General features: G+C 40.0%; 2 protein-coding genes across 5 annotated transcripts; both read left to right on the forward strand.

Annotated features, from left to right (window-relative positions):
• The first annotated feature begins 192 nt into the window (after positions 1–192).
• On the forward strand, positions 193–7,286 carry mcoln2 (mucolipin TRP cation channel 2). Of its 4 annotated transcripts, none has more exons than XR_015862228.1 (15): positions 193–325; positions 664–817; positions 1,818–1,991; positions 2,151–2,307; positions 2,628–2,706; positions 3,153–3,249; positions 3,715–3,814; positions 4,043–4,155; positions 4,250–4,399; positions 4,468–4,569; positions 4,811–4,933; positions 5,232–5,438; positions 5,653–5,786; positions 6,771–6,938; positions 7,051–7,286. XR_015862228.1 is itself a non-coding variant. In XM_088394837.1 (15 exons), exons 1-15 carry the CDS (start codon positions 282–284, stop codon positions 7,051–7,053), a joined length of 1,743 nt encoding a protein of 580 aa, XP_088250963.1. In that variant the 5' UTR covers positions 193–281; the 3' UTR covers positions 7,054–7,286. The 4 variants fall into 4 exon arrangements, 3 of the variants coding, with proteins under 3 accessions (XP_088250963.1, XP_088250962.1, XP_088250964.1); XM_088394837.1 differs by having other exon boundaries at positions 6,833–6,938; XM_088394836.1 differs by having other exon boundaries at positions 6,833–7,286.
• A 3,051-nt stretch (positions 7,287–10,337) lies between these two features.
• lpar3 (lysophosphatidic acid receptor 3) lies at positions 10,338–16,678 on the forward strand. Its single transcript, XM_088394918.1, has 3 exons — positions 10,338–10,599; positions 11,828–12,573; positions 15,101–16,678. Exons 2-3 carry the CDS (start codon positions 11,832–11,834, stop codon positions 15,427–15,429), a joined length of 1,071 nt encoding a protein of 356 aa, XP_088251044.1. The 5' UTR covers positions 10,338–10,599; positions 11,828–11,831; the 3' UTR covers positions 15,430–16,678.
• Positions 16,679–16,792: the final 114 nt, after the last annotated feature.

Consider the following 16,792-nt stretch of genomic DNA (forward strand, 5'->3'; position numbering starts at 1 on the left):
TACTTAATTTTTTTTAGCCTAACTTTCACCACTTATATGTAAGCCAGCTACAGTTAAATTTTGTCTTAGGAAAACAAAATTGTCACAAGTACATGTTTGTGAGACCTAAAACGTCTACACAGCGACATCTTGTGGTCACCACTGGGTAAGATTTTCGCCCAAAAGAGGCTCGCTGATTGGCGAGTTTCCACACGATCTCTTGGAGATTACACCTGATGGCTGTCAGACTGATGGGCATGCGTGGCGGCGTGCGACTGACGTGATCTGTCTGCGGGTCGAACATGGAGCTCCTGACTCGCTATCTCGATAGGAGCAATTCCGTAAGGTGAGTTTTATATCGGAAGTTTTTTCTGACTCACCATATTGCCGTTATAATAGTCTCACTATTTTCACGTTTTAATATTAAAAAGCGTCGTGTGATTGAGAATAAATAATAATAATTTTTGCAACCTACTGACGATGGCGGTGCAAGTTAAAAATTGTTTCTAATACTTTTTTTTAAAAATAAACATAGACGGTAAATATTGAACTTCCTGCATGAGAACGTTAAACTCCGACTACTGCCATGAAAGTCTTGTTCTCCGTTCAGATGTTTGAAGCGTCTTGAAAAATAATTTGTATAAAATGCTCATGCAATTTTTAAAACAATATTTTGTCCCTCAGTTCTACCACAACTCAAGACTTAATCAAGGAGGAGAACCTTAGGGATGACCTGCGGTTCTACTTTATGAGCCCATGTGAGAAGTACCGGGCCCGAAGGCACGTCCCCTGGAAATTGGGGGTGCAGATCCTCAAGATAATCATGATTACCACACAAGTATGTACCTCACATTGCAAAGTGCATGCTCTTAAGAGAATGAGAAATATATTTTTTCATCTGTCACTTATAGTTGAATAAGCATACATGATAAATTCACATTAAAGTCCTATGATGTGGTAATGGTGTGTGATGATATACTAAGTGCGCCATACTTGCACACGTGAACCTTGGTCACTTTGCTGCTGACAGTGTTTAAATCATTGCAACATTTCGAGGAAATGGAGGGGACCTGTTTGTTCCGGTGGAACCGAAAGCAAAAATCTTTCGCAGAACTGCAGTTGCTCAGTCAATGTGTTTACAGAGTCAAGTCAAACAATTAAACTTCTTAGGCTGCTGTCCATAGTTTGAACTCATTTAATTGCCAAGTATGGTTTGGTATTAACAACACGATCACTTTGTTGAAATCAACACTTGGTGCGTTTATGCAACAAACTAGCAGGTGGCCTCAAACATGTCGCAGTATTTCACACAAAAGAAGGTGATTGGTTGGGCACCCACTTGCAAAACTTGGATATTATGCAAGTCTGTCTTCAGATGTATGCCCATGTGAAAGGAGTGTCAATGTATGATTGGCTAAGCTAGTTGGTTGATGGGGCCTGCGTCATGACGATGACAATGTGTAGATGGTAAACAAAGACAGCTCAGGTCAGCTTCTGGCGAGATTTTTGGCAGACATCTAGGTAATTTCATTTACCTATGTTTGGCTGTGATAGAATTAGAATCTTTATTACGAGGGTAACTGTAACTATGAAGTGGCTCATGATTTAAAAAAACAAAAAAGCCCAAATAAAGCCAGTGAAAAATAGAACAGATGTTTTTGCATTGAATTTTGTGGAAAATACTCACCACCAGCAGAATAACATGCTTTTTCTTGTTGTTGTTTTTGTGTGGAATCCCCAAAACTCTGTAGCAGCCTGGAGTTCCCCCCGGGACTTAAGTGTCTCAGCAATATGTGATGTGTCAATCATATTAAGAGGAGAATATTTTGTACTTTCAGCTGGTCTTGTTTGGCCTCAACAACCTCCTTGTGGTGTCCTACAAGGAGGAGAATGCCATGGCCCTGAAAAACCTGTTCCTGAAGGACTACAGTGGTGTGGATGAGGATGACTACTGCGTTGCGGTCTACTCACAACAAAGTGTCTATGACAGCTTGTTTCATGTGATGGATCAGGTAGGTTAAACCAGTCATCATTATTAAAACAATTGAATGCCAAAAGACATTTCAAAGTAGGATAGATGTTTAAAATGATAGTTTGTTTGAGCAAATCTTATGTTTGTGTGCGATTTCACCTGGATCAGTGCATTCATGTTACGCTGCTGGTGTTTACAGTACAGCCAGCTGGGCCGGCTCGCTGTGAGTCCCATCAGTTATGCTGAGGATGAAGGTGGTGGCTTGTTGCCTCTGGTCATCTGCAAGACCCTTTACAGGAGAGGCAGTGTCGAGCCTTCGGAGGAAGCCTATGACATAGACGCCCAATTGGAGACAGGTGAACATTTGTACTTCAAATCTCAGTGAACAAAGCAAGAAAATAGGTTACACTAAAATGCTCTGTTTTTAATTCAATACCCTTAAAAAAAATCCCTAATGCAAAATTGACTTGGCTTGCTTTCAATTTAAAGTTCTAAGAATGAAGAGTTGAGCCTTGATAAATTGCTCTGAGCTGGTAGCTATCAGGTTGTGAAATGTATTATCACTTGCTTCAGGACAAACTGAAACATTACCTCATTTAATTAAATTATCATTTAAACTTGAGATCGATGATGAGCCTTATGTATCTTATTTTATTTTATTTCCTCTTTCCCTCAGTTTGCTTATCGCTTGATCCAAAGACCGCATATCAATGGAAAACCAATAATGCGTCCTTTTTTGACCTGGACTTTTACAGGTATTCGTTCATGACACCTTTCAGTAGGGACGGGCAAGTATCAATACCAGGTATAGGTATCGGTCCCAATACCAGCCTTATTTCACGGTATCGGTACTTGCGATGTTGACTGATGCCAGTATCAGCTGCTCTGTTATACCTGTTTTACAATCAGGAAGTAAAAATAGATGAACAGAAAATTGCCATTAATTTAATGCATTTTTTAAGGAAAAAGTGCTACATTGGAATACAATTGTCAGTGATCAGTCATTGTTTTGGAAGGACATTTTTTGTATCAAAAAGTACTATTGGTATCGGTGCTTGGCATCGGTATAATGGACGACTCCAAAATTTATTACTCGTACTGGTATCAGTCTGAAAAAATTGGTATCGAGCATCCCTACTTTATAGTGTGGCACACATTTTTATACCTAAATACATGAAAGTAATCCTATCCTCATTTTCAGGTTGGTGGATGTGAAAGTAACGTTCACTTTAAAAGGGATTAACCTGCAAACAGTGCGGTCGCGGGAGATGCCTGACTGTTACTCATTTTCTATCACGGTATGTATGGCTTCGACTTATTCACTCACTCTGTCTCTCATGAAAAAAAGAAAACTTGAAAGGTATAGCACAAGCATTGCAAAACAAAAAAATGACTGTAAGAGTTGTCAGCAGAACTTGGTCTGCTGGGTATAAACTGTATAAAATGGATGGATGAACTTGTGATAGTTAATAATGATTAACTTTTTTGTAGCGCTTACATGACAGTTGTAAAAGTTGAAATCTAACAACATTGGTCATGAAGATTTTATAGTAGGATAGTTTGACCCTTGAGTGGATTTCTTTTAAATTCCCATAACTGCCTATTGAAAAAAAAGCTTATTCCAAATCCGAACAGATTCTGTTAACCTATTTATATATTATATAAGGTTGCAATTTACAGACGAACATTCAACAGCACAAACTACACTAACTTTCCAAGATTACAATATTGTTTAATTGGTCTTTGCATGTGTTCCCCCCCAGATAACGTTTGATAACCAACGTCACAGTGGAAAGGTCAAACTATTCCTCGACATCGATGCACAGAGTAGTGCATGCCGAGACTGGAAGATATCTGGAACAGGTAATGACGCTGCTGCACAGTTGTCGTAGTTCAAGTTCGAGAACACATGAACATTACAAACATTGGCGTGCTGCAGATTTTCTGCAGAAGTGTCAACAAACTCTTGCCGTTAAAGAGTTTCAGACTGTTGTGCACACAGAGGCGGTTTCCTTTGCACTTATCGGTCACAATAGTGGTGCGCTTATTTAAGAGATTAATGTTCTCCTCTGCGCTATCTCTGTCTTTCAGCTCAGAAAAACACCCACTATCTCCTGGTGTTCGATGGCTTTGTCATTGTGGTTTGCCTCACGTCGGCCGTGCTGTGCACCCGTTCCATAGTGCTGGCCGTCAGGTTACTTCGGGTCAGCATGTTTATTGGCATACCTTTAGGTTCATATCTGTTGCAATTTGAGCAAACTTGTACATATCATTTCTGTGTGCCGCTGTGCATTTCAGAGATTCTCCAGGTTCCTCCATGAAAATTACAACCGAAAAGTATGTGAGGATGACCAAGGGGAGTTCCTGAATGGTTGGTACGTGCTGGTCATTGTCAGCGACCTCTTGACCATAGTTGGGTCCATACTGAAGATGGAAATTCAAGCAAAGGTAAACTTTGCCTTTAGATGATACTCTCAACTTTCAAATTTCAAACTTTCCCCTTTTGTGGCCCACAGAGTTTAACCAGCTACGACGTGTGCAGTATATTTCTGGGAACGTCAACGTTATTGGTGTGGGTCGGCGTGATCCGCTATCTGGGCTACTTCCAGAAATACAATGTGAGTCTTTATATTTTGTATGAGCTATATCTTCACAAGAGCGGAGTAAAAAGTTCCAGGACTGGCATCGCAAATGATATTTTTCAAAACCAAACTATAAGTTTTTATCATAAGAGTGGATCAGAGGATCCAACGTTTGGATTGGAGACACGTGTGATGCCTATCCTGTAATCTTTCTGACATTCTCATATATGGCGCTCTCTTTTTACAAGTTATGCATGCATTTCATTGTTATCTGTAGGTGCTGATTTTGACCATGAAGGCAGCCTTCCCCAAGGTGTTGCGTTTCTGCTGCTGTGCTGGCATGATCTACCTTGGCTACACCTTCTGCGGGTGGATTGTGCTGGGTCCTTACCACGAAAAGGTAAAATGTGAATTATAAACGAGAATGTCTAGCAACCTTCAGAGTCAAACGAAATTAAAACAACTATGCAAGTAAACCTACAACTTTTGGCCACTAGATGTCAGTGTTGGCTAGTGTACCTTTCCTTCATCGTCCTGAAGACTTGATAATTCTCTGTAACGTCTCTAAACGTTTCCTATTACTGAATATATACAGTACATAGAATAGGGTATTTTAAAATAAGTTTGGATAGAAATTGATAATATTCCTTTGTATTGTTTTTATTGCACTAAATGTTTGCCCTTTCCATTTCTCCCAGTTTGAAGGCCTGAGCCTGGTAGCAGAATGTCTGTTTTCCTTGCTGAACGGCGACGACATGTTCACCACCTTTGCCCAGTTGAAAGACAAGAACACGCTGGTTTGGCTCTTCAGTCGGGCGTACCTCTACTCCTTCATTTCACTCTTCATCTACATGGTGCTTTCGCTCTTCATCGCCCTCATCACAGACGCTTACGAGACCATTAAGGTATTTCCCTATGAGCTGTCTCTAAAACCTTGCCCTTTAGGAGGTATATATTAACAGTAAACAAATAACCTCCCTCCATATATCACATTGATGTATTTGGAATTATTTAGTTTCACCAGTTTCTTCAAATGAACTTTACTTTACTCTAAAAGCAATAAAAAGCACACTGGTTTATTTAGTTTTCTTTTACATTTTGGCCTGCCTTTAATCACAGAATTACCAGAAGGATGGATTCCCGCTGACAGACCTGCAAAAGTTCCTCAGAGATCAGAAGGATTTTGTATCCTCGGAGGAGAACAGACCGCCAGACCTCTACACCAGCTACTCGTTGTTCTGCTGCTGTGAAAGGTACGTCACATGCACCGTTAGATCAGCGCTTGTGACTGTGCAAACACAGTGACCAGCAGGTTAAGCTACAATCAGTGCTACAATGCTCACTGGCAAAGCAAAAGAAGCTAAGTGAACTGTCGAATTTTGTATGAATGCCAATCAAGTCATCTGTTATGATATATCTCGCACAATTTAATGAGGGCTTCGATTAAGTACTGAGCACCTGAGTTAATAAGAGTAACATTTTGAGGTTCCTCAAATGTGTAGTTTGTATAAAGAAGCCCTTTCCTATGTCGCAATGCATTATTAAATTTGCGCATCACCAAAAAAAAATAAAAAATCCTCTGAATTGACTAACAAGAACTTTCAAATTTGCTGACCATTGACTCATTACAGCAAAAATGAACTGACGGTCAGAAAATATGTGCCTGCTTGACAATTAAAATTATTTTTTGCCTCACACCTTTTCACTGATTCAAATGTAAACCTGTAAACAATTTTGGTTCCCCATTTTACTGTTTACTCCAGATGCAGTATTTTGCTTATACTTTGTTGCTCCAGCAACAGTTAATTTTCCGAAGGACTTTTTTTTTTTCTTCTTCTCATTCCTTTTCAATGAGCCAATCCCTATCATCAGCTAGTGGCAGACTGGAGCGGGGTTCCCTCCACTCTTGGGGTTTGGCGTGGACTTCTCTGCTCTGACAACATTGAAATTTATTTGCTGGCTACACCCAGCAATGGCTAGTTTGAGGCTATGCAGTACACTGGGAATGTCCACCAGCATGGCTCCGTGCCTCTGAGATAAACACACCATAATTGGCACTCGACTGCAACATTTGAGCTAGGAAAATGAAAACCCAGTGGTTAGCGAGGCAGAGGTTTTAAATTGTAGTTAGCTGAAGAAAATGCCAGCAGTGCATTTAGACAAAGTCATCGCACTAGGTGAGTACAACATAAGACCATTTGAATAATGTCATTATTTCATGAATTTAATTCAAACAGAATCTCTGAAAGTGATGACATTGCACTCATCAGCTGACAAATGATGCCCCTCCCGTTTGAAGCAATCTGGGAAGAGAGCAACGGAAAGAGGACTTCACACGTCTGACACAAACTTGTGACAACTCCTCATTCAGACTCCTTGATCATGTACTGCTGTCATTCGGGAAGGTACACACAGTGCCTAGTGCAATTGAAAGACAATGTGAGCATGAGACTGAACTATGACCTCACACAGTATTTCTTGAAGGTGTGTTGTTTTGTTTTTTTGTTTTTTTTACAGTGATAGTGTCAGCATGGGTTATGGCGTGGTGGAGGTAATAAAATTGTATAGGAATATTCCTATACATGCTTGGTCTTTATGGCATAATGTGATAAAATGAAATTAGCTATTTTGTATTACACACTATAATGAGATGTTGCAAAGGAAAGAAAAAGCTACCTGTTGTCTTTATACATCTCTGTTCAAAAATACATTGATGTTTAATGCACAAATAAAATGCATTACCAGACTTGAAATTGGCGATCATTTGTGTGAATAGAAGCATATATTTGGTTTTGTAGATTACAATTACACAGGTTGAGCCTCACACAAAAAGCTGCAAGTCAGCCATAAATCCCCCTTGCTAAATTTTACTAGATTTCCTCATTTTAAGGACGCCCTAAATCTGATTTGTACATTGATTTAGATGTTGACAATTTTTTTTTTTTTTTTTTTACATGTAGCACATCCTTAGAACACTTATTTTAATACTCAAAACTCCCATTTCCCATGTCTGTATATTGCACAAAATACACAGAGGTCAGCCTGGCGGTCGACCTCCGTGAATGTGATTTTGTTGTTTTTGATTACGACAGCGACCTCTGCTGGCTTTCATCATTTGTTGCAATCCACTCGGCCTCGTAGAAGCATGCAGTAAAACTGAGGAAGCTATTTTTACATGAACGATGCCCTTTGACTTTACTGTTTTAGTAGGTTCTCAGTCTACCTTTATGATGTTCTTGTTTCAGTTTGTTCATAAATTTAAGCCATGATGACATTTTATTACATAAATGATAAGGCAATACATACACGTTTATTTGCCATGTAGAATGACATTTGTTTTTTCCTCGCTATAAATTGCTGGCATTGATTTCTTACAAATTAAGCAAAATTGTTTAGTTTCCCACAATACTCCTGGTGATCCATCATGGCACACACCACAGTACCCTGGTGGGGGAATCACGCTTCCAGAACACAAAACAGACCACTTATACTCTACTCCTATTTAACAGGAAATGAAAGTATCATCAGTGGTCACTAAACTAGTAATCGTGTCATGCTTGACTCACCCACAAAGTGTATAAGTGTATTTACTGAAGGAATAAACAGAGGATGTTGCTGCACTTGGCATCCCACACGTACTCAGGTTCAGCATTTTGAATCCATAGTTGACCTGTGCTAGGATTTTGTTTCTAAATGCTGTATGAAAAAAGATTTTCATTTCTTATGAAAGCCTGTCTTTTGCTCCATAATTCTTATCTTTCGTTGTACTTTATTACCATAATGAGTGGTGAGACATCAGAATGATATTTGCTAATTGGTTGAGCGATATTGATTTTTAAAAATGTATTTCTTCAAGGGGCGCCATCCAGTTCAGGGTGTCCCCCGCCTATTGCCCGATGACAGCCGGGATAGGCTCCAGCATGGCCGCAACCCCCGTGGGGGCAAGCGGTACAGATAATGGATGGATGGATGGATATTCCTTCCAGGATGTATCGGTCTTTTATTTGATTCTGTATGTAATGTGATCCAAATGTAAAACTCCAATCCTGTTTGTTCCTCTCATTTACTAAAATGCATTACATGCGGTTGTTGTCTTTTATTGCTTGCTTGAATAATTTACCACTGTATGAAATTTGCTTTGAGTGCACTTATTCTGAAGAACTGAGTTTTACTCAGTAACTGGCCTTATCATCTACTTTACAGTAAATGACTCAATTTACAAAATGAAGGAAGACTTGGGAAAATGTAATTTGACTTGCTTGGTGAGTCACCTTCTTCTAAGCATTGTTTGGTTGATTTTTAGTTTGTTTGCTTATACTTCCCTGCTATGGGGAAACACTAAGTTTGTCCTTTTCCACATCCGATGAGCCTTTTCCCGAGCAGCATATTGGAGATCCCTCCACTCTGAGGTTTGGTGAGGACTCCACAGCTCTGACAACAATGAAATTAGGGACACACCCAGTGATGGCTGATTAGAGGCTATACAGTCGGAATGTCTCCCCCCAACCCACCCCACAAAGGTTTCTTAAATGTTTAGATACAGCATATCCTCAATTGACTTCAATTTGTTTTCTCCAGAATTCTCTCCTATCTCGCAAACATCCCAGTACTTGTAGCATGTACACAAATGTTAACATTTCAAAATCATCCTCTTCCTCTTTCTCCTATGCCATTGCAGATGATTCAATTATTTGGAAGGAAATGCTGCCTCGATTACGTTTAGTCATTATTTAATAGTGCAGCCTAATGCAAAAAAAAAATAAATGTCCATCTCGCATCCTATTGGACTAAACAGCTTTGTCATTGGCATGGTCAAGTTTCTCACTAGGAAATCATTTGCAACGTCTGGCCTTGGAAAATGTCATTTTGATGATGAAATGAAATTAGCATGTTTGCCAAATGTCCTTTTGGGTGAAAATACAATTTGCTATGCTCACTTTCTTCAACTTTGCTAACTTGATAAGACGGATGTCTAATCACCATCTAAAAAATAACAGAATTTAAATGAATCTGTTCCCAGGTCAACCTTTTGCCATCATAAAATCTGTATTTAAGACTGCTAAATGGTGCAAATTGGATTGTCCCAAGCATGAATATACATTTAACTGTGGCACAGTGTCTAACATAAGGAAATTACTGGTTGTACTTGGAAGGTGAGTCTCTTTACATAAAGACCAAACCTACATCCTGGTGTACATTCTGTACATTTTTTATTGTTAGTCAACGTGCGTTTCACTTACATAACAGAGACGCACTTATCGCAAGCTCCAGTCATCAAATGTTCATTTTGATCATCACACCATCCCACATTACATTTATGTAGCTTTGAAGGTAGATTTGTCCTGATAATTTAGGTCAAATTCAGAGTTGTTATTCACTTGTTGCCAATCAGTCGTGGCTTGCTGTGAGTATTTTAGGGTCGTGTTCAGCAAAACAATCACAGATCTTGTAAGTATAATTGAGATTGTTTATTCTTCTAAATTCATCATGTCACTCGCTCCACATATTTTAATGACACATTGTCTATGTAATCCACTTTAAGTGATTAATTATAATTAAGTATACTTAGCTAAACTTACCTGGGTGAATCTATCCTGTTTTTCCTTAATTCTAAGTATCTCAGTCATACACATATTACTTAAAGTTTAATTTATGCAACTTTGTATTTTTAAAAAAACTATTTGATCACTTATTTTGTGAATAATTTTGTTCAACATTTGTTTGTGTCCTGCAGCCATCTCTGCGAGTTTTAATTTAGAATTTGAGACAATTAACTCGGCGTAAATGTGCGCACGCGCGTTTTTACGGGAGTGTGCGCAGAGGAATTCAGTCATGCTGCTGGCGCACAGCGCACACGCCCTGCTGCGTCATCTGGTCGAAGGCTCACTCACTTCTGGACGCACAATCTCTGTCTTCCCTGATTTCGTTCCACTCGCCGCTGTTGCCTCCCTCCGTCCACGGCTGCGTGGGCGCTTGGCTGGAGGGACCGGAGGGGGCGAAATGGTCGCGTACCCGGAGAGGAACCTTTCCGCTCTCTCGGTGTGGTGACGCAACCATTTACCTGAGGTAAGCACACCTTGCTGAGTTTTTTCACTTTATTTAATGATCCTGTGTCAACACTGCAATCAAAGCTTCCTTTGTCCCTGTTAACAAGCCGAGTAGAGCAGGTTGTAAAGTTTGGTCGAACTTGTTTGGAGAAAAATGTGCTCTTACGAAAAGTTTTTTATTTTTTCACTTTTTAATCTGTAAGGCTTCCATGAATGCCATGTGAATGCTGGTTTAGTACTCTTTTTCTGAGCTTGGGTGCATTTATAGTATTTATATGTAATGTTTTGACCATGATGTATTGCTAGGACAAAAAAAACCACAAAAATTATATTTTTAAAATGTAATTTACTGGTGATATTGCACAATAAGTATCTCAGGTTAAAAATTTAAAAGTATGATATTTACTCTCTACTATGTAACTCTACACCCTTGGACTGCCATCAGTCACCTATGCACATTTATGGCAAGCCATTTATTCTATATATTTGATGTCTTAAAGTCAATCTACCTTCCTTATCATGTGCAAGGCAATATTGAAACAATTTTCAAACAGCTGTGTGCCAAGCCGTTTGTGCATTTGTTTGCAGCCCACTGGCATTTGAAGACTACAAAAATGCAAGCATTAATATTTACAGAAAAAACTACACCACATTTTAGTGTATATATGATACGTCTCTTAAATTGACAATGCCTGCCCGGGTGGCGTGTGAGTGGGCGAATCTGCATTTGATTGTCTGCATGGGCGTGAACTGTAGCAAGCCCCTGCGTGAGTGCGCCCATTGTGTTTGTCTTTTATTATTCTCCTGGCGTTTCATAAATGGCTGAATAAAGTACATCCGTGTTTTTCACATGCCATGGTATTACACTAAGGACACTATAGAGTACAGTGGTGCTGTTTCTCAGGTTTTTTTTTTTTTTTTTTTAAATTGTAAGCACAGATTTGAGATACAAGCGCGCTGTATGGTAGCCGTGAACTCAATCAAACTGACCTCTCAACAAGCAACTGTTTGATAGGTTGATTCCAAAAAAAGAGGCTATGGCCATTTAATGCTGATTGTAGTTGAAAATGATATTTGAACACAAACCGTGGAGCAGCACATGTAGACAGACAATATAACAAATCTCATAGACAAAAAAAAAATGTATCCCCTCATTTTTTTCATTGTGTTTCTATAATTAATAATATTGTTGTGGTTTTCACTCTCCAATTGAATACCAAATCTTGACCATATTTTGTTTTGTGTAGAAAAATGGCTCTGCAAAACCTCACGTGCCATTACGATGAGCCCATGAGCTTTTTCTACAACAACAGCGGCGCTGACGACAAATGGGACAAGACCCAGCTCATTCTGGTTCAGGTGGTGGGCTCACTTTTTTGCTTTTTCATCCTGCTCTCCAACGCCATGGTCATCGCTGCTGTCATCACTAACAAGAGGTTCCACTACCCGTTCTACTATCTGCTCTCCAATCTCGCTGCCTCGGACTTCCTGGCGGGCATCGCGTATGTGTACCTCATGTTTAACACGGGAGAGGTCTCACGGAAACTGACAGTGAAAGGATACTTTATCCGCCAAGGTCTTCTGGACATCAGCCTGTCTGCCTCGCTGGCCAACCTGCTGGTCATCGCGCTGGAGCGTTACATCTCTATCATGAACTTTAAAGTACACAGTAACCTGACAAAGAGGAGGGTGACCTTGCTCATCGTGCTGGTGTGGGGCATCTCCATCCTCATGGGCGCCGTGCCCAGTCTGGGCTGGAATTGCATCTGCAACCTGAATGACTGTTCCCAGCTGGCCCCCGTTTTCAGCAGGAGCTACCTGGTCTTCTGGTCTGTGTCTAACCTGGTCGTGTTTCTGGTCATGGTGGTCATTTACTTGAGGATCTACACCTACGTTAAGAAGAAGACCTCATTGCTTACTCCGCACACCAGTGGCTCCATTAACCGCAAGCGGATGCCTATCAAGCTCATCAAAACTGTCATGGTGGTGCTGGGTAAGTAATTTTCTAAGTAATTTTGTAATGATTCATACTTTTTTCTACAACGTCAATCTTGTGGGTTTCTAAATAACCTTAGATTACAGGAAATGTAGTCATTGCTGAATAACTTCCTGATAAGAAGGACGCCCAAAATTTTGAGCAACAAGAAACAGTTTTTATTATCACATCCACTATTTTTCTTAGATCATGTTATTTGAACTTAAGCGCTTTACTTTCTCCTGCCTTAGAAGGAGAAATGGTACATGACATAACGGTCACATAGGCACAAAAGAAAAATGTTCTTGTTATTCTTGCTGCCCAGAACAATATAGCTGAAGAATCAACACGTTTGTAATGCATCAATAAACAAAGAGGAACATTTTCCTATCCTGTTTCCTGCCTTTCCCTGAACATTTTGCTTCTCTCGTGCATAATCAAAGGGCGATGAGAATATTACTGTATTCAGTGTCTATATTAATTAGTTCTTCTCGGCAGTTAAATTAGTTTTTCTGTACATACAAGTAGCAGTTAAGAATCAATTCAAATGAATACTTCTTGTGGGAGATTTTCACATGGGGGTTGGCGGAGGTCGCCAATTGTCCTGAACAACCTGAAATGTTCCATTGTTTTAGTTCTTCCTAATCCCACTGTACATCCTTAACATGATGTAACACCAAACCAGGAATTCAGGTGAGCCTGGGACTGGAACATTTGCCTTTTAGGCATGTTTTTATTCATTGACTCCTCCCAGATAAAAAAAAAAAAAAACGTGTGTGGGAGTCTTTCTAGATATCATATGTCATTTATTCTTTGTCTACACACGATCTGTTTGTCCATCCAGAAGGCTCGATTACTGTATGTGTATACGAAGTAGTCCAAACCGCTGTGTAATTATCTGATCCTGCAAGGACTCTGGCTCCTCTGCAAGTGCTATGTGCTGTCCGCTAAACGCACAGCGTGTCCTCATTCGGCCAAGAAAAACAGGAAAACACAAGACAAACATACACAGTGCACATTAGCGCTGACTGTGATATGCGTTGCAAGCCTCACAAAGTAGCTTAACGTTTAGAGTTCTTCATATATTTCCAGTTCTGGCTTGATGTTTTGGTTCTATCTACGTGACGAAGTGCAGACAAGTTGAAATTGTGTAAAACACAACCAGGGTTCAAGGGTATGATTTATGTTAGGCATTTTAACTGTTAACTCTTACTCCAGTTTGCTGGGCGGAAGTGAAAACTGGATCAACCAGTTCTGAGGCATCTGCATGCTGCTTTTGGGATCCAGTTAGAATGGGTGATTGTTTTTCAAATGTTGGGTGGATGGGTACAGTAATAGCACAGTAGACATACGGCGTATCTTTATATTAGAGAAAATCAAATAGGTCAGCATAACTAAAAAGGCAAATGGCGATTTTAATCATTCTGTCTAACAATAGTTTGGGATTCTGCTTTGTTCACGCTTCCTCTAACCAGGATACAAGTTGAGTGCTTGTCATTCTTGTCTACCATAAGTGCTGGCAGACAATCGGGATGTGTCTGAGAGTGCCGATGCCTGTTTTTCTAACACATCCCACTTCACATGCTGCTTTTATTTGTCTTATTGTCGCACCAACACAGTTAAGGAATGAGTAAGATCTAGCACTGACAGAAAGGAATGAAAGTCTTTATACTGTTAAAGACAATCTCGAAGAATGTCCAAATTGTTTAAGCCTTGAGAGGAAAACATGTTTGTTTTGTCTGTAGACTTGCTGAAGGTAAAGACGAATATTGCTGGTGGAAACAAGTTGAAGCTTGTGGTTTCATTTAGAGCCAAAAATCTCTTTAGCGGCTCTGTTGTGTGCCCGGACATGTTACGCTAGAGTTACTCTGCGTGGTTCAGGCGGCCTAATCTTTTTTTTTTCTTGTTTTTCAATCTCAAGTGTCACGATTCTGAAGTGTATTATTGCAGCATAGATGCGAGCAAAAAGGATATGGAATGCAATGGGGGGAGCGGTTCAACTCACATTATCAGATGTCTTCCAAACATGGATAAAATTCTAATATGTAACATTTAATAATTGCCATATTTATTTTTATTGCAATAGATGTGTTAGAATGGAAGACTTGGAAGAGTTATATCAGCAATGTCATCCTGTTTTAACATTGAGCCAAAGCCGAAAGTCCCAACATCAAACGTTCCGTGTTGAATCCTAGAGAAGACACTTAAGCTACAAATATAAACTGGTTTCACTACTCAAGCAAAATCACGTCATGGAGTACAGCATGGCTAACAAAGCACAGCGCCTCGCAGCTGCTCATGTGCACCTTTACGTAAGCGTTAAATCAACAGCGCCTTGTCGAGTTGAGCCGTCGTGCTTTTATTGTTTGGCCTTTTTAAGCCACCCTTAAAACTGCTGGGTCAAAAATTAGACCAACCCAGGAAGTTGGGTCAATTTGACCCAACAACCCAATTTGTTGCTGACACATTGTACTTGTCACTTTTGAGTGTGAAAAGATCAGAAACTTTTACAAAGTCTGTTTACTGAATCAGTTTGTCATCGTAGGAGCTTTTGTGATCTGCTGGACTCCCGGCCTGGTGGTTCTACTGCTGGACGGCCTCAACTGCACCCGCTGCAACGTCATGAAACTAAAGCGCTGGCTTCTGCTCCTGGCTGTACTAAACTCTGTCATGAACCCGTGCATTTACTCCTACAAGGATGAGGAAATGTGGGCCACCTTCAAGAACCTCTTGCGATGCATAGGCAACGGTACTCGGCGGCAGCGCTCCACGAGAGCCAACGCCCGACCGCTAAGCTCCACCCAGGACATGGGCAACAGCCAGCCTCCATCCGAAGAGACAAAAAATGGCGATCAGGATATCTTCCAGACCTGAGATTATGATTATCTTTCCTGAACTTTGACAAATGTCTGCTCAGTTGAAGATGAAAATGCTTCATGAAGATAACGCGTAGACTGGAGTCAACAGTTCTCTTATCTTCAAAGAAAATTTTGTCCGGTGTGGAGCACCAGTGTAAGCTTAAGTGTCAGTCAAAAGCTGAAGGTTTTTTGTTGCGGTGAGAAGACACAACACTCTGTTGGTGTAACAAACACAACACGACACTTGTTTCCACTTGCTGGAATTTCATCATTTTGCAAGTGATCTCTAAAGAGCGATTCCAGTCTTGTTTCTGTTTCTGTTATTGATGGCTGAAAAGAAACACCAAGAAGGTCACCCTGGTCCATTTTTTTCTATTAAATTCTAGAAAGTAAATAATATACCATGTGATGCGACTGTCCTGTTTGCGTCTAGTAGGTCATTATGATGTAGTTTGATATCGTGAGTAGATCGTTTTAAGGACTATGTTCTAACTAGTACTGTTGCTCTGCATTGTTATGTTACATACTGCAAGAAATGAACAATACTGTAAACAGAAGCCACTCTGGCCACTACATTAGGTACACTTTCTATATGCTCATGTGGTGACTGCAAACTACGTACACACATTTTGAAATTATTACCTCTGTCAACCATACATCTGTTGCCCAAGGCAAAACATTTGATATTTGGATCTGTTTCGATTTTACAAGTGCATTTAATCAAATCTCGGGGGATGGATTTCAAATTTATGATAGCTTGCTGCCTCATCTCTCTTTTTTTTTTTCTCTCCATTTGCAGTCTTTGCCTATGGCTAAAGATAATATTCACTCAAACCTGAAGCTGCTGATTGAGGCAAACTTGTTCTCCCTGTAGCATTTCCCCACTTCCGCTTCAGTTCTTTTTAATGGCTGCTGCTGCTCTAGTGAAACAAAGGCAAGAGGCTTGTAAAGGGGAAAAAAATGTCATAACACACTGGATTCCTGGTTTGTCACACAATAGTTTACCTGCAGGAAGTAAGGAGGATATGACTGACGTTAGACTACAACACTCCTTCTCAGCTCATGCTATAAATAGCTGATAGGTTTGACACATGTGGCTTTGGCCTGCCGACACTATGTATGACGGTTCAACATTCCCAGACTAACGCTATTTCATGTTTTGTCTTTGACTACTTGTTTATGTATAGTGCATCGCACAGAATGCATGAGCCTTTTTACAAATTACATTGAGAAAATTGAGTTTTATAAAAAGACAAATGTGACAACTGCCTTGTTGATTTGTGATGTGTAATGAATGCATTTAAATGAAAAATGATAACTGAGCGTGACTTGAGATGGGCAAATGGAAGTCTTGAATATACTCAAACTCACCATGCCAC

Source organism: Syngnathus floridae, chromosome 13 (genome assembly GCF_059516105.1).
Source record: "Syngnathus floridae isolate MCC-2025c chromosome 13, RoL_Sflo_1.0, whole genome shotgun sequence".
Classification (NCBI taxonomy): Eukaryota; Metazoa; Chordata; class Actinopteri; order Syngnathiformes; family Syngnathidae; genus Syngnathus; species Syngnathus floridae.